This window comes from Dermacentor albipictus, chromosome 8 (genome assembly GCF_038994185.2).
Source record: "Dermacentor albipictus isolate Rhodes 1998 colony chromosome 8, USDA_Dalb.pri_finalv2, whole genome shotgun sequence".
Classification (NCBI taxonomy): Eukaryota; Metazoa; Arthropoda; class Arachnida; order Ixodida; family Ixodidae; genus Dermacentor; species Dermacentor albipictus.
In genome coordinates this window covers 31,094,043-31,117,161 of record NC_091828.1, presented here as the reverse complement: position 1 = coordinate 31,117,161, position 23,119 = coordinate 31,094,043, and the positions used below count along the sequence as shown (strand labels likewise).

Below are 23,119 nucleotides of genomic sequence, written 5' to 3'. Positions count from 1 at the left end.
TGGCGACTTCAGCAGCAGTTCCCCGCGGCACAGCTTTTGTCTCCGCATAGCGAGTTAAATAGTCAGTTGCCACGATTATCCACTTATTTTGCAAGGAGGACGTGGGGAACAGCCCAAGAAGGTCCATTCCCACTTGCTAGAACGGCGCCGGAGGCGGATCCAAAGGCTGGAGGAGGCCGGCAGGCTTGACGGGTGGAACTTTACGCCTCTGACAGTCACGGCATGTTCGCGCATAGCGCTGAACCAATGAAATTAGGAGTGGCCAATAGTATTCTTGCCGTATGCGGGCTAATGTGCTCGCGAAGCCTAAGTGGCCGGCAGGGGGATCGTCGTGACACGCCTTTAAAACTTCCTCGCGCAGTGCCGTCGGAATGACGAGAAGGAACGTTTCCTGGCTGTTCTCGAAATTTTTCTTGTACAGGACATCGTTTCGGAGGCAGTACGATGTCAATCCTCGTGAAAGTGGGCGTGGGACAACAACGTCAGCTCCCTCGAGATATCGGATGACTGGAAGCAGCTCAGAGTCTGTACATTGATAGTCAGCCATGCGCACCACGTCGACGACACCAAGAAACGGCAAATCTACCTCCAATTCGGAGGATGTCAAGGGAATAGGAGAACGTGACAAGCAGTCAGCGTCGCTATGCTTATGGCCGGATCTGTAGACAACAGTTATGTCGTATTCCTGGAGGCGGAGGCTCCAACGAGCGAGGCGACCTGACGGGTCTCGTAGATTGGCAAGCCAGCAGAGCGAGTGGTGATCACAGATCGCTCGAAATGGCCGGCCGTATAAGTAGGCTCGGAACTTGCTGATGGTCCACACGGCTGCTAAGCATTCTTTTTCGGTCGTTGAATAATTAGCTTCTGCTTTTGTCAGACTACGACTGGCGTACACATATACACGTTCTGCGCCATTTTGCCATTGAACCAGAATGGCCCCGAGTCCTACGTTGCTGGCCTCGGTGTGTATTTCAGTTGCCGCGGTGTCATCAAAATGCACCAGCACTGGAGCGGATTGAAGGCGTTTACGCAATTCGGTGAAGGCCTGCTCTTGTTCTTCCGTCCACGCAAAGGGCACATCTTGTCGCATCAGTCTCGTGAGCGGTTCAGCAATCCTTGAGAAGCCTTCAACGAAACGACGGTAGTAAGCGCAAAGGCCCAGGAACCGCTGAACAGACTTTTTGTCTTTAGGACGAGGAAACTCGGCAACGGCAGCGAGTTTTTCTGGGTCTGGTCGTACTCCTTGGGAGCTGACCACGTGGGCTAGAAACTTGAGTTCCTGGAAGCCAAAGTAACATTTTTCAGGCTTGATGGTGAGGTTGGCCTTGCGTATTGCGGTAAGAACACGTCGTAGCCGTGCGAGATGTTCATCGAACGTGCTGGAAAACACAACAACGTCGTCTAGGTACACTAGACATGTCTGCCACTTTAGTCCAACGAGTACAGTGTCCATCATTCGTTGGAACGTAGCAGGGGCGGAACAGACACCGAAAGGCAGCACTTTAAATTCGTACAGCCCATCGGGAGTCACGAAGGCGGTTTTTTCGTGGTCACGCTCGTACACTTCGATTTGCCAGTAGCCTGACTTTAGGTCTAATGAAGTGAAGAACTGAGCATGAGGCAGACGGTCCAAAGCGTCATCGATCCGTGGCAGGGGATAAACGTCGCGTTTGGTGACTCGGTTAAGCCGTCTGTAGTCAACGCAGAAGCGGAGTGTGTTCTTTCTTTTTTACTAGTACGACAGGCGATGCCCACGGACTTGTCGACGGCTGGATGACGTCATCATTTAGCATTTCTTGAACTTGACGCTTAATCGCCTCCCGCTCCATAGGTGACACGCGATACGGATGCTGACGAACAGGCTGCGCCGACTCCTCTGTAAATATCCGGTGTTGCGTAACGGAAGTGCGCTGGACTTTGGATTCCGTGGAAAAACAGCGGGAGAATTCTGTCAGTAGGCCCAGCAGCTGACCCTTCTGGACATCTGCTAAGTCAGAATTAATGTGGACGCGGGTATTCAGGCTGGAGTGAGTTGTTGCGTCCGGTGAAGTCACTTGTAACGTGCCGATATCGGAGAAGTCAGCAATGTCGTTCAGGAATGCCACAGCTGTACCCTGAGGGACGTGCTGGTACTCATGGCTGAAGTTTGTCAACAACACTTGCGAGCACTTATGCTGAATTCGAACAAGGCCCCGAGCGACGCAGATGTATTTTTCAAGCAGCAGCGGGATATTTGCCTCGGCAATACCCTCATAGCCGTCGAATGCGTCGCAGGTGACGAGGGTCAATACGCTGCTTCTTGGCGGCACCGTGATGTTCTCGTCAACAATCCTCAAGGCGTTGACATACGTGTCGTCAGTGCTGCTCCCTGCTAGGTCCTGCGCCGTTGAAAACGTTACCCGCGACTTTTGTAAGTTGATCACAGCCCCATTAGCCTGCAGAAAGTCCATTCCCAGAATGAGGTCCCTCGAGCAGCTTGGGAGGATAACGAAATCTCCGAGTTGATAACGAAATCTCCGAGGTACGTGAACCCACGAATGCTCACTCGCGCTGTGCATCTTCCTACCGGGGTTAGCAGATGTCCTCCTGCAGTTCGAATCTGCAACCCTGTCCACTCGGTAGAAACTTTTTTCAGCTTGCAGGCAAGGTCCATGCTCATAACTGAGGTGTCCGCTCCAGTGTCGATTAACGCCGTTATTTCTTCGTCGTCTATGGTGACGGGAATCTTCGACGTTACTACCTCTCGTAAGGTGTTCGACTCCGTCTGTACGTCTGCGTCGTTCTGTTTTCGTCGTTGTCGTCGTAGTGGAGGATATTGCGTACCGTCGTCGTCAGCGGTCTCACCTCCGGAGGTCGCTGAACTCAGTTTTCCAGACCCGCCGGGCTTGGCGAGCGGCGCCTCAGGGCGCCGCGAGTAAAGGATTGGCTTGGTGATGGAGACCTGTAACGAGCAGGAGACGACGAACGGGGCTCCAGCCATCGCTGATCAATATTGCGACGATTTGCGACGAAACTTTCTATATCCGTCGGCCGCTCACCAGGTCGTGGACGAGGAGCATTCGGCGAGAATCCACGAAGCCCCACATGACGATAAGGACACATTCTGTAGATGTGCCCGGCTTCGCCACAATGAAAACAAAGGGGTTTGCAGTCTGGGGTATGCCAGACGTCGCTCGTGCTAGTCCTTGCTTCGGCGATGTGTGGTGGGCTGCGAGGCGGCCTGAAGCTTACGTCCATTTGTTGAGTGGGATGCACCATGCAGCACGCACTTGAGGGTGGCGGACGGCGTACTGCTTCAGCGTAACTCATTTCGGCGTGCGGTACCTGCTGTGGTCCCTCGTACTGTCCAGGAACATGCACGGCCTGTCGGACCTCGGCGCGCACCATTTCCGCAATGGAAAGTTGTCCCACAGGGGCCGTGGTCGTCTGCATCTTCTGCAGTTCCTCCTTGACGACAGCCCTGACGAGTTCTCGCAAGGCGCCAACGTCGGTACCGAGGATAACGGCAGAGAGCTCCCTTGAAATCACGGCGTCGCGGTTGTTTTGCCTGGCCCGTGGTTGAAGGGCCTTTTCCAAAGTAGTGGCTTCGTCATGGAACTCTGCAAGTGTCGTCGGCGGATTTCGAATTAGGCTAGCAAAGATTTCCTCTTTGATGCCACGCATGAGATGGCGCACCTTCTTTGTTTCAGTCATCAAAGGGTCCGCACTTCTGAACAGCCGATTCATGTCTTCTACGTACGCAGTCACTCGCTCATCGGGGCCTTGTATTCTTGCCTCCAACGCTAACTCCGCTCTCTCGTTCCTGTCCGCCCTGGCGAAGGCACTGAGGAGCTGCCTACGAAATTCTTCCCATGACGTCAGTGTCGCCTCGTGGTTCTCAAACCATATTTTCGCGGAATCTTCAAGAGCGAAGTACACGTAACGTAGCTTACGCTCGTGGTTCCAGTCGTTGAGGTTGGCAACCCGGTCAAAATGGTCAAGCCAGTCATCGGCGTCCTCTGAAGCACTTCCGTGGAACAGATTCGGCGTCCGGATGTGATTGACGACAACGTGCGATGCTGCAGGAGTGGCGGGAGGTGGTGGGGTCGTCATTTTAGTTCGTTCAGGTAGCAGACCGTGCTGTGGCTGGAGTCCCTGGAGGCGTCGGCTGGCACGTACGTGCACAGGGGTAAGCTCGGTTGAATTGCTCGCCGGGATTAGGTCTGGGGTATGCTCCGGAGATCTTAACATCGACTGTACCCCACACGTCCACCAGAAATGTCACCCAGCTATGGCAACTAAAACAGTTTAGCACCGACAGACTGGGACCAAACGTCTACCTTTAGCGATGGCTGGTCCTCGGAGAGCCCGCGCGCAACCACGAACTTCGTCGTTCTCGCCTTAAGGGTCCCGTGTCAACACGTGCAAACCTATTTCGCGTCAATATAAGCAGCTGCGCTTGCCTCTGCTAGACACTCACGAGGTGAGATGCCTCCTGGAGACAGAGCTGCTCGTTGGAATGAGAAGCGAAGGTTGCGGCGTGCTACAGAGACTGTTTCTAGGTGGCTTTGCTACGGCGCAGCGACTACGCGCCCCGCATCGGACGCGGTGAGCATCGAGCAACGCAGCGTTCGGCGCGGCAACGAAATGTGCCCCTGAGCAAGCGCCGCACGCCTGAGCCGACGCCGACGACACCGGCTTTTCTGCGACACGAGCTCCTTAACGCTGTCGCGTTAAAATAAAGGCTAGTATGCTTCGCCTCCTGGGCTTAACCTTAGCTAAGCCACAGCCATTTTTTTCATTGCCGCCACCCATGTGATTATTGAACAATATTGCGCTAAGGACGTCCCCCTGCGGAACACCCCTGCTAACATCATGTCTATCAGTCTCGCCATCCGAAGTGGACATGAAAACGGTGCGGCCACTGAGGTAACTGTGCAGCCACGCATACATCCGGCCACAAACTCCAATATCCTCAAGCACACGAAAGAATCGAATGGCGGAAGACGTTGTCGCAGGCACCTTTATTATCCAGAAATGTTTCGCATACTAGACGACGATGTCTCTTGTCCTGTTGAACAGAAGATACTAGGTCGATCGCACCGTCAATGGACGTTCGGCCTCTTCTGAATCCATTAATTAAATCAGGAAGTCCCCCACTTTTCTCGACTAGCCAATCCAGTATGCTCTGTACAATCCGCTCCATCTTATACCGAGACAGCTTGCCAAGTCTATTGGCCGATAATGTCAGAGATCATGTGGGCATTTACCGGGTTTTAGCAAAGCCACAAGACGACTGAACTTCCAGTGGTTATGCACAGTTGCTCTGTCGCACGTAGAGTTGTTGAGCGTCAGAAGGATTTGCCGAGCTTCTACTCCCAGATGACAAATTGCCAAGTATGTAATTACATCTGGCCCTGGGAAGATTACTGGCGGGAACTTCATTAAAACTTCTTTCTGGGCGAGTTGGTGCATACTTGACATAAAAACGTTTACAGCGCAAACACATTCAACCACAAAGAAAGGGACAGGACACAAGCGCTGTCAGCGCTTGTGTCCTGTCCCTTTCTTTGTGGTTGAATGTGTTTGCGCTGTAAACGTTTTTATGTCAAATACTGGCGGGAAGTAGATATCGCAGCATCAAGCTCGTGCATAGTAAAAGGGAAATCCAGACGGTGATCACTAGATGGTGGAAACGTAAGTCGTGATTGCGTTGGTATACGGTTAGAGGAGCTCGCAAGTAATTTGCAGAAGTCATCGGCGACCTCAGCTTCACGCCGGCCTTGCCATATGGCCACAGCGCTGAATGGTTGCAGCTGTTGTGGAGGCGATTGAAGGCTTTCCACAATTGTCCAAATTCTACAGAGAGATATTCTCGGATCCATAGAGCCACAGAATGATCTCCAGCATTGTATGTCAAGCTTGTCAAGGTCGCGTAGGACATGACGTTGAGCCCGGTGTGATGCAGCGACGTCTAATGGTGATTTGGTCCTTCTGTATTTACGTTCTGCTCGACGTCGTATCGCGCGAAGTCTCTCGTACTGGTCATCAATAGGTAGGTGATCTAGGTGCACTGAGGTGTTTTGTGTTGTCGGGTAATATTGCGATGACATCTTCATTAATGAATCGTGATTGGTTGGCTTGACATGCGGTGTTCACAGATTCTCGAAATGTCGGCCAATTGATAGAACGCACAGTTGGCGGAGTAGGGGGATGTAACTATTTCAACTGAATATATGTCGGTAGATGGTCCCTTCCCTGTGTGTCGAAATCCGCACACTATCTTGTAGCAGGCAGCAGGCTCTTTGAAACAAACGGAATGTCAATACAACTGCTGCTGTAAGAGCCTCGAAGGTATGTTGGCGAGCCATCATTGATCGCCATCAAGCCTTGACTAAGCATAAAGTCAGCCAAGTCTCTACCTCGGGCATTCGTTGAAGAATAGTCCCACATGGGATGGTGGGCATAAAAGTCGCCGATGACTATATGAGGACCCGGACAAGTTTGCAGTATGGACAGCAAATAGGAAGACTCTGTGCTCGATGTTGAAGGTATATATCCTTCAATTACTGAGAACTTGCGCCACTTGTACTTCAGCGTTATGCAAACCTACTCTTCGGAAGCATATTGAGGAATGTCTTTACGAAGGCACGTTCAATTTCGCCGAACAAAAGTGAGCACTTTGCTTAAGTAATGGTCATCCCTTGACCCTAGTTGCACGTATCCAGATATGCGTAGTCAAGACGCCATATTTGGTTCCCATATTACAGCCACGGGAAACTGGTGTGTGAACACCCACTTCCATATGTGTGCGAGGCGGCCTCGTAGGCCGCTGGCATTCCACTGCATTATTGCAGATCTTTGTAAATGGTTTTCAAAGATAGCGCCAAGGTGCCTCATTGTAGAGCCGCGAGGAGCGGTTCCAAAGCGTCTAGAAGACGTAGCGTGAACTTAGCAACCAGCGTCTGTAGTCCGCAGAGAAGTGAATGCATCGTAGTTATGAAGTGTTTCAGCATACTTCATACATTTTCATTTTCTTTCTTATCATTGTCAACCACCTTTGCAGACACATCACCCGACGCATTCAAGCCTGCTTGTTTGGATGGGAGCTACGGTCATTCAATGCGAGAATCGGTCGGCGGAAGCATCGTATTGTGTTGCTCATGTGTTCCACGTGCTGCTGCAGAAGAAGGTATATAGGGACCGCATCTTGATCGCAGAAGCAAACTTGGCAAGCGAGGAGTTCGGCATGTGGCCGATGGTCCATCTGTTCGGGAAATGCTATTGTCTTGCTGTCATCTGTGTTGCGATCGGCGCCTGCGGTGGCGTATCGATGTAGCAGCCTGTCTTTGAGTGGAGTTGTCTCGCACCATCTTTCGAGGCACTGACATTTCGCCCATGATTTTCTGGCAGTCTTTTGATGTCGCTTCATGTGGACCAGCACAATTTGGACATTTTATGTCAGTAGCATCGCACCTATCATTTTGATGGAACCCTCCACAGCGTTCGCATGTTATGCCGCCTTTGCAGGCTGCGCTTACGTGTCTTATTTTGAAACACTTCCGACACTGGACCAGTTTTGAACGTAAAAGCGCACACGGTGTCTTACGTATCCACCTTGTACGTATTCAAGTCATGTTTTAGAGCCAAAGACTAGTTGAATACACCGGGATTGACCGAAGCCGCGAATCCTCACTATTGGTGCGGTAGAATTCAAAAGCCTCTCGAGGTCAGTGTCTGATTTTTTTGCCCACGTCAGAGATAACGCCAGTCGAGGTTTCTTTTCCATACGCAAAGAAAGGAGCCCACTGGGATGTTTCCTATTAGCGTGGCAGCCTTTAGTGTATCAAGAATTAACTTGTTTTTCACGTCAACCGAGAGGATGTTCCTCCGTGCGTTAATTCGGATCTCGCTGACATGGCGAGGAGCAATTCGCTCAAAATTCTCTGCTAACCTCTGCATGTTCATAGTATTCTTTTCACCCGCCGCGGTTGCTCAGTAGCTATGGTGTTAGGCTGCTGAGCACGAGGTCGCGGGATCGAATCCCGGCCCCGGCGGCCGCATTTCGATGGGGGCGAAATGCGAAAACACCCGTGTACTTAGATTTAGGTGCACGTTAAAGAACCCCAGGTGGTCAAAATTTCCGGAGTCCCCCACTACGGCGTGCCTCATAATCAGAAAGTGGTTTTGGCACGTAAAACCCCATATATTATTATTAGTATTCTTTTCGTCGGTAGCTGTAGTAGGGACGCAAGCAACAGTGAATGATTGCTTACCAGTATACTGCGTGGGCAACGATTCACTGTCTATTGATGTCTTCCCGAGGTTTCGCTTCAAGCGTGCACCCGTGGCAAGTGTGAAACAGTTATCCGATTCAATTTATTCAACTGTTGAGCTATCGAAAGGTTCAAGGGCGATAGTAGAAGGGCCAGTGCGGTCGCTTGTCTTCTATACAGGCAGTGGTGGACGACCAGGGGCAAACTCTTGGTTGGGATTCCCATGCTCCATCCCGGAGTATGACGTTGTGCCCTTTGCACAGCCTCTGCGGTCGAAAAACCTCCGGGACACAAGAAAATAAAGAGCCCACAGCTATAGGCGTTCTTCTTCCGAGGCACTTCTTTCTATATATCGTGTATAATTTGTATATTTCCGGCGAAAAGTTCTTGCTTCACAGCACGCATGACTAGGAGAACTTTCTTCTTCTCGGACATTTTGGGATTGGCGCGGAAGAATAGACGGCTCATGTGTCCCGTAAATATGTCAACTTTCTCGTTAGGTAGCAGTACTTTGTATTCCAATGGAACTTTGGCCCTTTCTTTACAGACAATCCTCGTGAACGTGCTCAGGAAGTTAAAGCAAAAGAAGCCCCTCGTTGTAAGGGTGAATTACCGATTCACGAACTATGTGCTCGCGGTATTTTTTGCGAAAGAAGTACGCATGGCGTAGTTTATCCTGAAAGGTTTAAATGTTGAAGGCTGAGATCCTGTCGAAAGTCTTGAACCCTGTTTCCGTATCCTTCGTCGAAGCTCTACGAAAGGAAAGCGATTGCCATCCCCCATTGTTGAGTAACAATGGGGGACGATGGGGCTGCCATTGTGGTTGTTGACTTAGCCACTATCTTAGCCGCAATGCCAGGTTGGAAAACGGCATTGCGGAGGCAACTGTTATATGAACGCAGCACACCTCCATCAGATGTCTCGTAGTAGTGATGACATATAAGAAAATGGCAGATTGGGTGACGAAACAAGCGCGAGTTATTGACATCTTAGTTAAAAATCAAGAAAAAGAAATGGGCATGGGCAGGACGTGTAGTGAGGAGGGAAGATAACCGATAGTCATTAAGGGTTACGGACTGGATTCCAAGGGAAGGGAAGCGTAGCAGGGGGCGGCAGAAAGTTAGGTGGGCGAATGAGATTAAGAAATTTGCAGGGACAAGATGGCCACAATTAGTACATGACCGGGGTTGTTGGAGAAGTATGGGAGAGGCCTGTGCCCTCCAGTGGGCGTAGCCAGGCTGATGATGAAGATGATATTACAGTATCAAAAGCGTGGTTGACAAAACTGATGGTTTAATAGGGGAACTGCTGCCCTCAAGAACAGGCTACACTCAAAGCAGAACGATAGCAGCGAATGCAGTCGGCGAATATCGAAATTTGACCTGCTGGTCAAGCGCGTTGTCTCTTATACATGTGTCATCGAAAGTTCAACAGCAATCACTGGTGCCTGCGTGTCTTCGAGAAAGTACCACAGAATTCGCATCGCACATACACTCTGATTATGCAAGATTCGCTGACAGCAGAGAAGAGATACAACCATTGAGAACATTCGAGAAACTTGCGATACCTACAGCCGCTTCCTGCGCTGAGTCATAATGTTTAAGACTTGTTATCCGGTGGAAACTCGTGTCCGAGAAAGATACATATGTACGCGTGTCAATATCATCGAAATTGCTGATGACAATACACTGCTGATCTTTTACTTCGTGTATCCTGAATTGGCCTATTCCACGTGTTGTTGTCCCTTACTTCATGCAGCGACCAATTTTTATCTCCTCCCCAATTTTTCTCCTGTTAGAATTACAGATATCTTTTACTTCCTTCACAGTTCACAGAATTATATCAGCCATAAATTTGACATTTTCATGCGATATCGTGTGTTTATTAGGTGCTGTTACTTTAGCGAGCTACCTACTGGCTGCCTTGATTCCTTGCCTCTCATTTTAATTCATTCTTCTGAATTCAGCCTACATAAGATTTCATTTACTATCTCTATGTTACCTTCACCTTGCTGTGCTTAGGATACATATTTTTTAGCGAGCACCAGTCTGAATTGGCCTGCCTTGAACCTCCCTGCATATAGGCTGATCTGTTTATTCCTGACTAATTTTACTTTGTGCCTCTTGAAATTGGGACAAAGCTTATACCTCACTAATCTATGGTCACTGTCCTTTTCTAACTCTTTTACATCCTGCACAATGCTGGAATTGCCAGAGAGTATGAAATATAGTTCATTTTTTCTTTCTTCATTACGCCTTTTTCAGCTCCATTTCCTATTGCTGCGCTTCCTGAAGAAGGTATTACTCGTTCGGAGTCTATTAATTTCCGCGAATTCTACCAACATGTCTTCACTTGTGTTCTCTAGCGTCGATGTCATAGTTGCCGTTTACTGTTACACTGCGGTGCTTTTCCCCATTTTTATATTAAACTTACCCATGACTTCAGTGTACTAGTTTAGCACTTTTCTGATTGGTAATTCAACATGTTCATAATACTGCTCCATTTCTTGGTCATCATGCCTGGAGGTCGGAGCATAGCCTTGTACTAACTTTATTCTATGGGCGCTATAACGTAAAGCCATTGCAAATTTTTATATTCCAATTCCGCACTCAGCGCTTCGCGATTGGTCAAAAACGTTTTTGGACCACCCTCCTCCCCCCTCGCCTGTCTATCACGCGACGTCTCGAAAACCACAATAGCTCTCCATCTGATATTGGCACATCCTATATGGTCGCCGCGGGTATGTGCCAGGCAATGAGAACGACGCTGAATTAGCGCGCGAATAGAAAAACAAAGACGACTACGACGTTGCGTTGACTGCTCTCATAAGATGCTTTTACACGTCCTCGACACCGGTTTTCCCGTCTCCTACTAGGCTGCGAGAATGGTGGAGGTGCGGGGTAGGATTGCCTCATGATCAGCACCGCTTCGCCGAGCCATACATTGAACGCGGAATCACCTGCGTTTGTCCAAACTCCTGTTCACCGCTACAGTGTCCGCCTGCTAGGCCTGACATCCGAGTTCAACCCTTCGCAGGACCCTGCAAGAACGCGTCTACTGTTGTCTGCCATAGCCACTGCAACTACATCGTAGGTGATGCTGCAGAGTCCCAAGATCCCAGAACGTTTCCAGGGTGACGCTTTTGAAGAGATCCAAGATTGGCTGGACCAATTTGAGCGTGTCGCCAGTTATAATGACTAGGGCTCCCAGCAAAATTTTTCTAATGTCTATTTTGTGCTTCAAGACAGTGCGCGTACGTGGTTTGTGAACCGGGAGAGAAATCTGACCACGTGGGATTCCTTCCGCACCCAGCTGCTAGACACATTCACTAGTAGTGACAGAAGAGACAACGCGCCGCTCCTTCTCGAATCCCGTATTCAAAAACCAAACGAGAGCGATGCCATGTTCGCAAAGATATGGCCCCCCTTTTCCGCAGAGAAGACCCTGAGATGCAGACCCGAAGAAAAGAAGTTGCGCTATCTCGTGCGCGGAGTGAAGGAGGAACTGTTTGCTGGGCTCGTGAGGAACCCACCGACGACTGTGGCCGAATTTACCAAGGAGGCTACCGCTATAGAACGGGAACTACAGCAACGCTACCGCCAATATGACCGCAAGAGCTCGCCGATGAATGCTTCAATTCTACCTGAGAGCTGCAGCACGTCTCTGCGTGAAGTAATCTGAGAGTTTGTGCGAGAGGAGATCCGGCAGCTCGGGATATCTCCCATGGCACCAGCGGTGGCTTCTGTCGCTGATATCGTTCGGGAGGAAGTTCGAGAGGCCTTTTCGTCGCCCAACTGGCAGGTGGTGCCGCAACGATTAACCTACGCGGAAGCTGTCTGTCGTCCACCTCCCGCCACTTCGATGCTGCTGACACTGTCGACCACTACGACGCAGCCATCACCACCACCCCCAACGCCCTATTTTCGACGGTCACAGCCGCCGCCAGCTATGCCGTATCGCCGCCAGTCGATCGCTGCGCCTCGTTTCTACGGCGAATCCCCTGCCGGCTACCCCCTTCGAAAGAGCGATTTATGACGCACCGCCGACTGCCGGCCGTTATGCTTTCATTGCAGCGAAGCAGGACATGTTTACCGCGCAGTAGTGTGCGAACCGGCTAGATATCCAAAAGCCCCCATCTCCGACGATCGACGACTCTACAACTCCGACGACTCCAACCACACCCCCTGCAACCGACGCCGTCAGCGCCGATCTAGTCATTTGCATTTACGGCCACCAAGTGGCCGCTCTCGTCGTTACGGGTTCGCATTTTTCGATAATAAGTAAAAAATGGCTATGGCTTAGCTAAGGTTAAGCCCAGGATGCGAAGCATACTAGCCTTTATTTTAACGCGACAGCGTTAAGGAGCTCGTGTCGCAGAAAAGCCGGTGTCGTCGGCGTCGGCTCAGGCGTGCGGCGCTTGCTCAGGCGCGAATTTCGTTGTCGCGCCGAACGCTGCGTTGCTCGACGCTCACCGCGTCCGATGCGGGGCGCGTAGTCGCTGCGCCGTAGCAAAGGCACCTAGAAACAGTCTCTGTAGCACGCCGCAAACTTCGCTTCTCATTCCAACGAGCAGCTCTGTCTCCAGGAGGCATCTCACCTCGTGAGTGTCTAGCAGAGGCAAGCGCAGCTGCTTATATACCACCGCGGCGCCGCGAGCAACGGCGCGAGTTGGAGCCTCGTTTCTCCTCTGTCGTGACGTCACGGTGTGACGTGGTCAGCTTTGAAGGCGACGCCGCGAGCGACAGCGCGAGTTGGAGCCCCGTTTCTCCTCTGTCGTGACGTCACGGTGTCACGTGGTATTGAAGGCGACACCGCCGCGCCTGAGGAGCTGGGTTGAGCTCTAGTAATATGCTTCGCATAAAAGCTGGCTGATAGGCTGAGAAAAGTGAAGACGCCGTGCACCGGGCCCAACATCAGAAGTGCCGGCGGCCAATTGATCACCCCGATTGGACAATGCGCAGCCAGGATAGTAATAGCTGGTACAACCTTTGTCGCCATCCTCGTCAGTCTCCTTGAGTGTTGTAAGGAACTTATATTGGAGATGGATTTCTTGAGAGAGTACGGTGCAGTGATTAATGTCCGTGACCTCGTCGTCACATTTTCTACGAGGTCAAATGACGTCGACACCGCGGAACACCAGCGACCCCGCTTACGTATCGCCGACGATGACGTCACGCTTCCGCCGTGAAGTGTTCCCTCGTACGTGTAATCTGCGACAACTTGGACACCGGGACTGGCGTCGCTGAACACATCGACGCACTGGTACTGGTACTAATGGACACTGGTACTGGCACTGGTATTAATGGACACGGTACTCTCAGACCTCAAATGGCAAACATGTCTTGGGTACCTCGAAGACGTGATTCTTTTCTCCGTCACGTTCGAGGAACAGAGACTAAAGACGGTCTTTCAAGCAATACGCTCAGCTGGTCTAACTTTGAAACCTGAAAAGTGTCATTTTGGTATTGAAGAACTTCAATTTCTCGGTCACGTTGTTAGTTGTGAAGATGTCCGACCTGAACCTGATAAAGTCTCTGCGGTCCCTAATTTCCACCCAACGCCATCAGATAAAAAGGCAGTGCGACGTTTTCTGTGCCTTTGCGCCTAATACCGACGGTTTATCGCAGAATTTTCGCGTATCGCATGGCCATTGAGACATCTTACTACCGAAGATGTCCCTTTTGTGTGGAGTGAAAACCAGCAACGGGCTTTTGATGACCTGCGGCAACGCTTGCAGACGCCTCCCGTGCTCGCACACTTTGATGAAGACGCCCCTACGATTCTTCATACCGACGCAAGTAATGTCGCCCTTGGCGCAGTGCTTTTACAGCGGCAGGACGGCGCCGAAAGAGTCATTGCTTACGCCAGCAGGACGCTATCAAGAACGGAGGCTAACTATTCTACTACAGAAAAAGAATGTTTCGCACTGGCATGGGTCTTCCTGAAATTTCGGCCATATTTGTGTGGTCGGTGTTTCGCCGTTGTCAGTGATCATCATGCACTTTGCTAGCTGACGAATTTAAAAGGTCTAGCTGGTCGGCTTGCGCACTGGAGCCTTCGGCTCCAAGAGTTCGACTTCGCTGTTTTATACAAATCGGGGAAACGACACACCGACGCCGACTGCCTTTCGCGGTCTCCTGTGGAGACTGCCGTGCACGGCGATGATGACGCGGCTTTTCTAGGCGTGCTAGATACTGTGGCTGTTCCACGCCAGAAACGTGAGGATGCACAACTTGTTACTCTTTTCGATTGATTAGAGGGAAGAACAAGCAGCGTGCCGAGGTTATTCGCCAGAGGGCTGCCTTCATTCTGCTTACGCCACGACGTTCTCTATAAAAAGAACTTTTCACCTAGTGGCAGCAGCTACCTACTCGTCATTCCCGCATCTCTTCGCGACGAAGTCCGATATGCCTGTCACAACGAACCGACCACTGGTCCCTTAGGCTACACTCGGACATTGGCAAGAATTAGGCTACAGTATTATTGGCCGAGACTTGCGTCGATCATGAAACAATACATACAGACATGGCTGGATTGCCAGTGCCGCAAAGCCCTACCCGGCAAGCCAGCTGGACTGCTGCATCCTGTTCAGATACCGCAAGCACCATTCGAACAAATTGGCATGGACCTTTTAGGTCCGTTTCCACTGTCTACAGCCGGAAATATATGGATAATCGTCGTCACAGATTACCTTACTCGATACGCCGAAACAGGTGCTATCCAACGTGGAACAGCAGCCGAAGCAGCGCGATTTTTCCTCGAAGCCGTCATCCTAAGGCATGGCGCTCCCGCAGTGGTCATAACAGACAGAGGAGCTGCGTTCGCAGCTGCGCTTCAGGTTGCCGTTTTGCGACTAAGTGGTACCACTTACCGAAAGACAACGGCTTATCTTCCCCAAACCAATGGGCTGACCGAACGTTTGAATAAGACTCTGGCAGACATGATGAGTTTGTACATCGATGTCGACCACAGGAACTGGGACGAGATTTTACCATATGTTACATTTGCGTATAACACGGCTCGCCAAGAGGCAACACACGTGGCAACTTTTAACCTCGTTTACGGCCGGGAAGTGAAAACAATGTTGGACGCTATGCTGCCAAACGAGCGCGGTGACGACGAGACTGGTGCCAATGAATTTACGCAACGCGCAGATGAAGCCAGGCAGCTTGCGCGTTTGCGAATCAAAGAACAGGAATACGATGCCCGACACTACAATCTTCGACACAGGCCCGTCACATACAACGTCGGTGACCAGGTGTGGGTCTGGACTCCTATTCGTCGGCGGGGGTTTTCTGAGAAGCTCGTGCGAAGATACTTCAGCCCGTACACAGTTCTGCACCGCACCAGCGATTTGAATTTTGAAGTTGCCCCCGACAGTCATAACTGCTCCAAACGCCGGCGGCATGTGCCCGAGGTTGTGCACGTGCTTCGTATGAAGCCATACTTTTGTCATTACCTCAACTTTGCACCGTCTTTGCACAGCCTGTGGAGATTGGTGCATCGGGACGATGCCTTTTTTCCAAAGGAGGGGTAAATTATGATCATAATCATCATCATAATAATAATGATCATCATTATCATCATCATCACCAGCCTGGTTACGTCCACTGCATGGCAAAGGCCTCTCCCATACTTCTCCAACAACCCCGGACATGTACTACTTGTGGCCATGTCGTCCCTGCAAACTTCTTAATTTAATCCACCCACCTAACTTTCTGCCGCCCTCTGCTACGCTTCCCTTCACTTGGAATCCATTCCGTAACTCTTAATGACCATCGGTTATCTTCCCTCCTCATTACGTGTCCTGCCCATGCCCGTTTCTTTTTCTTCATTTCAACTAAGATGTCGTTTACTCGCGTTTGTTCCCTCACCCAATCTGTTCTTTTCTTATTCCTTAACGTTACACCCATCATTCTTCTTTCCATAGCTAGTTGCGTCGTCCTCAATTTAAGTAGAACCCTTTTCGTAAGCCTCCAGGTTGCTGCACCGTACTTGAGTACTGGTAAGACACAGCTGTTATAAACTTTTCTCTTGAGGGATAATGGCAACCTGCTCTTCATGATCTGAGAATGCCTGCCAAACGCAGCCCAGGCCATGGCCAAGAACGGTAATTTGACGACGTCCAAAGTGGCATTCCAATTAATTCACTTGCAGGCCGATGCATTGGAAAACAGCAAGAATAGCCGACAGACGCGTTAGATGACTCGCGAAAGTTGGTGAAAATCCTATGACATTGTCTAGATAACAAAGGCACGTGGAACCTTTCTAGCCGCGAAGTAAGGAGTCCGCATTCTTATGAAGGTAGCCGGTGCATTACAAAGGCAGAATGCGATAACCTTGAATTAGTCATCATCACCATCATCAGCCTGGTTGCGCCCACTGCAGAGCAAAGGCCTCTCCCATACTTCTCCAACTACCCCGGTTATGTACTAATTGTGGTCATGTTGTCCCTGCAAATTTCTTAATCTCATCCGCCCACTTAACTTTCTGCCGTCCCCTGCTACGCTTCCCTTCCCTTGGAATCCAGTACGTAACACTTAATGATCGTCGGTTATCTTCCCTCCTCATTACTTGCGCTGCCCATGCCTATTTCTTGTTCTTGATTTCAACTAAGATGTCGTTAACTCGCTTTTGTTCCCTCATCCAATCTGCCCTTTTCTTATCCCTTAACGTTACACCTATCATTCTTCTTTCCAGAGTTCGTTGCGTAGTCCTCAATTAAAGTAGAAGCCTTTTAGTAAGCCTCCAGGTTTCTGCCCCTTACGTGAGTACAGGTAAGACACAGCAGTTACACTTTTCTCTTGAGGGATAATGGCAACCTGCCGTTGATGATGTGTGAATTCCTGCCACACGCACCCCAGCCCATTCTTATTCTTGTGCTAATTTCAGTCTCATGATCCGGATCAGCAGTCACTACCTGCCCTAAGTAGATGTATTCCCTTACCACTTACAGTGCCACGCTAACTATCGTAAACCGCTGTTCTCTTCCGAGACTGTTAAACATTACTTAAGCTTTCTGCAGATTAATTTTGAGACCCACTCTTCTGCTTTGCCGCTCCAGGTCAGTGAGCATGCATTGCAATCGGTCCGCTGAGTTACTAAGCGAGGCACTATCATCAGCGAATCGCAAGTTGCTAAGGTACGTACTCTCCATTAACACCTACCCCCAATTCTTCTGAATCCAGGTCTCTGAATGCCTCCTGTAAACACGCTGGGAATAGCATTGGAGAGATCGTATCTCCCTGTCTGACGCCTTTCTTTATTGGGATTTTGTTGCTTTTTTTATGGGGGAGTACGGTGGCTGTGGAACCGCCATAGATATATTTCAGTATTTTTACATACGGCTCGTCTACACCCTGATTCCGTAATGCCTCCATGACTGCTGAGGTTTCGACAGAATCAAACATTTTCTCGTAATCAATGAAAACTATATATAAGGGTTGGTTATATTCCGCACATTTCTCTATCACCTGATTGATTGTGTTAATATGGTCTATTGTTGAGTAGTGTTTACGGAATGGCCTGGTTCTTTGCTTGACAGAAGTCTACGGTGTTCCTGATTCTATTTGCGATCATCTTAGTAAATTTTTTGTAGGCAACTGACAGTAAGCTGATCGGTCTATAATTTTTCAAGTCTTTGGCGTCCCCTTTCTTATGGATAAGGATTATGTTAGCGTTCTTCCAAGATTTTGGTGCGCTCGAGGTCATGAGGCATTGAGTATACAGGGTGTGGCCAGTTTCTCTAGAACAATCTGCCCACCATCCTTCAACAAATCTGCTGTTACCTGATCCTCCCCTGCAGTCTTCCGCCTTTGCATATCTCCCAAGGCTTTCTTTACTTCTTCCGATGTTACCTGTGGGATTTCGAATTCCTCTAGACTATTTTCTCTTCTATTATTGTCATGGGTGCCACTGGTACTGTATAAATCTCTATTGAATTCTTTAGCCACTTGAACTATCTCATTCATATTAGTAATGATATTGCCGGCTTTGTCTCTTAACGCATACATCAGATTGTTGCCAATTCCTAGTTCCTTCTTCACTGCTTTTAGGCTTCCTCCATTCCTGAGAGCATGTTAAATTCTATCAATATTATACTTCCTTATGTCAGCTGTCTTACGCTTGTTGATTAATTTATTGTTGATTGTTGAGGGGCAAATTCCACATCCTATAAGGTCGCCGCGGGTATGTGCTAGGCGATGAGAACGACGCTGAAGTAGCGCGCGAGTAGAAAAACAGAGACGACAATGACGTCTGGTTGACTGCTCTCTTAAAGTGCTTTTACGCGTCCTGGACACCGGCTTTCCCGTCTCCTACTAGACTGTGACAATATCACGTGTACACACTGATTGTGCATATTTGCTCTGACCAAAAGAAAAATAGTTGTTTCTGTTTCGACGCTGTTCCTTATAAGCCCTGGCTATAGGTAAAAAATTATGGGGTTGCACCCACTTCACCTGCCTTTCACACTACGCCACGAAACCAAGAAAATTCGCCCCGTCAAAGTGACGTGTACGCGTTAAGGATGCATTTATAGGCCGAACAAAACTCAATTTTTTTTCTGAATAGCCGCAGGCTGAGCCGTTCCAAAAGGAATAAAAGATGGCTGCCACCGATCGCTCAGGCACTGGCTACTCGCACCTGCCGGAGAGCATGGGTTTATTTGCATACAATAAAATTTTTTTCGTGGCCCTGTAACGTCTTCTAGCACTTTCGGCACGTTTCGGCAACTCTTCTTTGCCGAGGATCAGTTTTAGCGGCAGTCTTAACCTTCAGTTGCATGTCGCCGCAATTTTCGACAGCCACCTCAAGGTAAGTAAAGGAAAGTGAACCAATCACAGACGCCGACACCACGCTCTTCACCCGGTTAATGATTTTCAGTGCACTGGCTCCGCCCCGTTGAATCCCTCTCTACTTGAGCGTGCTCTTCGTCTTTTGTCAGCCAATTAAATTAGACCCGCTCCGTGTAGGCAATGGTATTTCTTTTTAAAGGAAACAAACGTTACCTCCTATAAACAAGGGGAGCCTTTGATTAATCTGTTAAGACAACCCTTCTCGTCACCGCCCGATATGTGCGTCGGTGGTTACGCAAATTTGGCGCCAGGAGATGGGAATAAAAACATATTGGAATAGTTGTACGTTATAAGGCCCGGTATCTTTTAATTAGCTTTATTGCTATGACTGCCAATCTCACAATATTGTTGTAGAATTTATGAGTGCTTTCAGCTATGTCATTATGGATGGGCAATTCTACAAAGTATTTTCTCTTATCTGGCAAACCTCTCTAGAAAGGACGTGGCCGTTAGTAAGCACTGTGTAAGTCTGACCAGTCCTTCTAACATCGCAAAGGCTAATAAAATCCTAGGCAATGCCTGATATTTCCTCAAAGAGCCCTGCTAAGCTAGTCTCACTCGATAGGGTTCGCATGTTAAACGTTGCAAGGTTCAGTTTCCAGTGGCGGCCTGTCGGAATGCGCAGATTCTTAACACTCTCTGCCACGTCGCAGGCCTAATTACCGCCTCGGTCAGGAAGTTCGGCAACCACTGGGGACTGAGGGCCATGGTTTTATTGCAAGAGACAGGAAGGCCTATTCTCGTTTTGGTGAGAGAGTTGCTTTGTTGAAGCTTATTGAGCTTTCTAATTTGGTTGCGAGCACTGTTCTAACAAGTGCCGCACATAGAATGTTCAATGGTAGCAGAAACATTTTGCGAAATTGCAAGGAGCAGGCAGGGCTACTCCAGTAGTTTTGAAAATTGTGCAATGGTCGGCAATGCTAAGGGAGACCTTGGCTCCTTTGAACACCCGCTTGCCTAACGTCAATGTGCGTCGAAGCGATTAGCCTTGCCCATATTTTGCGGGTTAGTTTTGAGGTGTCTAAAGGTTTTGATGGTGTGTCAAGCACTCGGAAAGTAAGGCGTTTCTCCAATGAGTCGGAGAGAAGAAATCATAGGCAGGCGCTGTGGACAACACAGCATAACAAATAAATAAAGGACAAAAGCTACATGAACAGTTCATGGTTCCTCCCTGGCGAAATAATCAGCTGAATAGGTACGATGGTTGGATTTGATTCCCCAGAAAGGTACAAATAAATGATTCTTCCACTATGTAGCTTCAAACGCGACGCGCCGAATAATATAAAGTCCTTAGCAGGTTATCTTTCCCCTCAACCGCAGGTGGAGTCACCGTTCTTTCTAAATAGGTTCAGTGGCGCTTGCCGCCACAATAATCGGATAGTATAGTCCTCTGTTTAATCTGCTTACCTTGTTCCAGCGCTTACAACTCCAGCCAAGTACAGTCCTGCGAATCCGGGTATATTTACAAGTTCAGTAGTAATGTAGTGCGGTATGATCTGAAAATTTGAAATGATAATTAGGTTGAAAATGCAGTCTTAGCTCGTAAGATAATCGGTAATTTCAACACATTAATTTTCCTATAGCTCTGCAATAGAAGTTTAAAGAAAGTCCAAACAATAGGAAATGTTATAGAAACCTGCAAGCCGGCTGACCGTATTACAACTCGTATTGAAAATACTGCAAGTGCTGGAGTTTTCTGCTTAAATATCTCGCGAAATCATAACAAATATGAATGCCAGATTCTCGAAACTGTGGCGTCATATCATTGCCAATAAGGATAAAAAGGAATGCCAATCAAATAATGCAATCTAAAACGCCATGCATTGACCATAATTTATCAATGATTCGGCTTTCAAGGCTATAGACAATGCGACCAATATTTGAAAAATCATTTCGTAAAAAAGTTATATTGACGCGAAATGAGTTTGTACGAAATGACATGGGGCCCTCAAGGCGAGAACGACGAAGTTCGTGGTTGCGCGCGCGCTCTCCGACGACCAGCCATCGCTAAAGGCAGACGTTTTTTTTTTTTGCCAATCTGTCGGTGGTAAACTGTTTTAGTTCTAATAGCTGCGTGACATTTCTGGTGGACATGCGGGGTACGGTCGATGTTAAGATCTCCGGAGCATACCCCAGACCTAAGCCCGGTGAGTAGTTCAGCCGAGCTTACGCCTGTGCACGTACGTGCCAGCCGACGTCTCCAGGGATTCCAGCCATAGCACGACCTGCTACCCGAACGAAGTAGAATTACGAACCAACCACCTCCTGCCACCCGTGCAGCATCGCACGTTGTTGTCAATCACTTCCGGACGCCGAATCTGTTCCACGGAATTGCTTCAGAGGACGCCGACGACTCGCTTAACCATTTTGACCGGGTTGCCAACCTCAACGACTGGAGCCACGAGCGTAAGCTACGCTACGTGTACTTCGCTCTTGAGGATTCCGCGAAAACATGGTTTGAGAGCCACGAGGCAACACTGACGTCATGGGAAGAATTTCGTAGGCAGTTGTTCAATGCCTTCGCCAGGGCGGACAAGAAGGAGAGGGTGGAGTTAGCATTGGAGGTAAGAATTCAAGGTCCGAATGAGCGAGTGACGGCGTACGTAGAAGACATGAATCGACGTTTCAGACGTGCGGACCCTTCTTTGACTAAAACAAAAAAGGTGCGCCATTTCATGCGCAGCGTCAAGGAGGAAATCTTTGCTGGCCTCATTCGAAATCTGCCGACGACATTTGCAGAGTTCCATGACGAAGCCTCTACTATGAAAAAGGCCCTTCCACAGCAGGCCAGGCAAAACAACCGCGATGCCATGATTTCAAGGGAGCTCTCTGCCGTTACCCTCGGTAACGACGCTGGCGTCTTGCGAGAACTCATCAGGGCTGTCGTCAAGAAGGAACTCCAAAAGATGCAGACGACCACTGCCCCTGTGGGACGACTTTCGATTGCAGAAATGGTGCGTGCCGAAGTCCGACAGGCCGTCCATATTCCTGGACAGTACGAGGCACCACAGCATGGGCCGCACGCCAAAATTAGTTACGCTGAAGCAGTACGCCGTCCGCCACCCTCAAGTGTGTGCAGCATCGTACACGCCAATCAACAAATGGACGTAAGCTTCAGGCCGCCTCGCAGCCCACCGCACATCGCCGAAGTCAGGACTAGGAAGAGGGACGTCTGGTGCACCACAGACTACAAGCCCATGTGTTTTCGTGGGGAAGCCGGACACATATACAGAATGTGTCCTTATCGTCATGTGGGGCTCCGTGGATTCTCGCCGAATGCACCTTGTCCACGACCTGGTGAGTGGCCACCGGAAATAGAGAGTTTCGTCGCGAATCGCCGCAATGTTGATGAGCGATGGCAAGAACCCCGTTCGTCGTCTCCTGCTCGTTACCGGTCACCATCACCAAGCCAAGCCTTTACTCGCGGTGTTCTGAGACGCCGCTCGCCTAGCCCGGCAGGTCGGGAAAACTGAGTTCAGCGACCTCTGGAGGTGAGGCCGCTCACGACGACCGTACGCAAGATCCTCCACTACGACGGCAACGACGAAAACAGAACGACGCAGACGTACAGACGGAGTCGAACACCTTACGAGAGATAGTAACGTCGAACATTCCCGTCACCATAGACGACGAAGAAATAACTGCGATAATCGACACTGGAGCGGACACCTCAGTTATGAGCATGGACCTTGCCTGCAAGCTGAAGAAAGTTTCTACCGAGTGGACAGGGTCGCAGATTCGAACTGCAGGAGGACATCTGCTAACCCCAGTAGGAACATGTACAGCCCGAGTGAGCATTCGTGGGTTTACGTACCTCGGAGATGTCGTTATCCTCCCAAGCGGTTCGAGGGACCTAATTCTGCGAATAGACTTTCTGCAGGCTAATGGAGCTGTGATTAACTTACAACAGTCGCGGGTAACGGTTTCGATGGCGCAGGCCTTAGCAGGGAGCAGCACTGACGACACGTATGTCAACGCCTTGAGGATTGTTGACGAGAACATCACGGT

The 23,119-nt window shown here is 49.6% G+C and overlaps 1 protein-coding gene across 1 annotated transcript in view; it reads right to left on the bottom strand.

The window, feature by feature from the left end:
- Positions 1–23,119, bottom strand: part of LOC135914485 (sodium-coupled monocarboxylate transporter 1-like) — a 117,379-nt gene that overhangs the window by 38,481 nt on the left and 55,779 nt on the right. Inside the window, exon 8 of the mRNA XM_070522779.1 lies at positions 20,519–20,607. Coding sequence (XP_070378880.1) covers positions 20,519–20,607 — 89 coding nt within the window. The remainder of the gene's footprint in view (positions 1–20,518; positions 20,608–23,119) is intronic.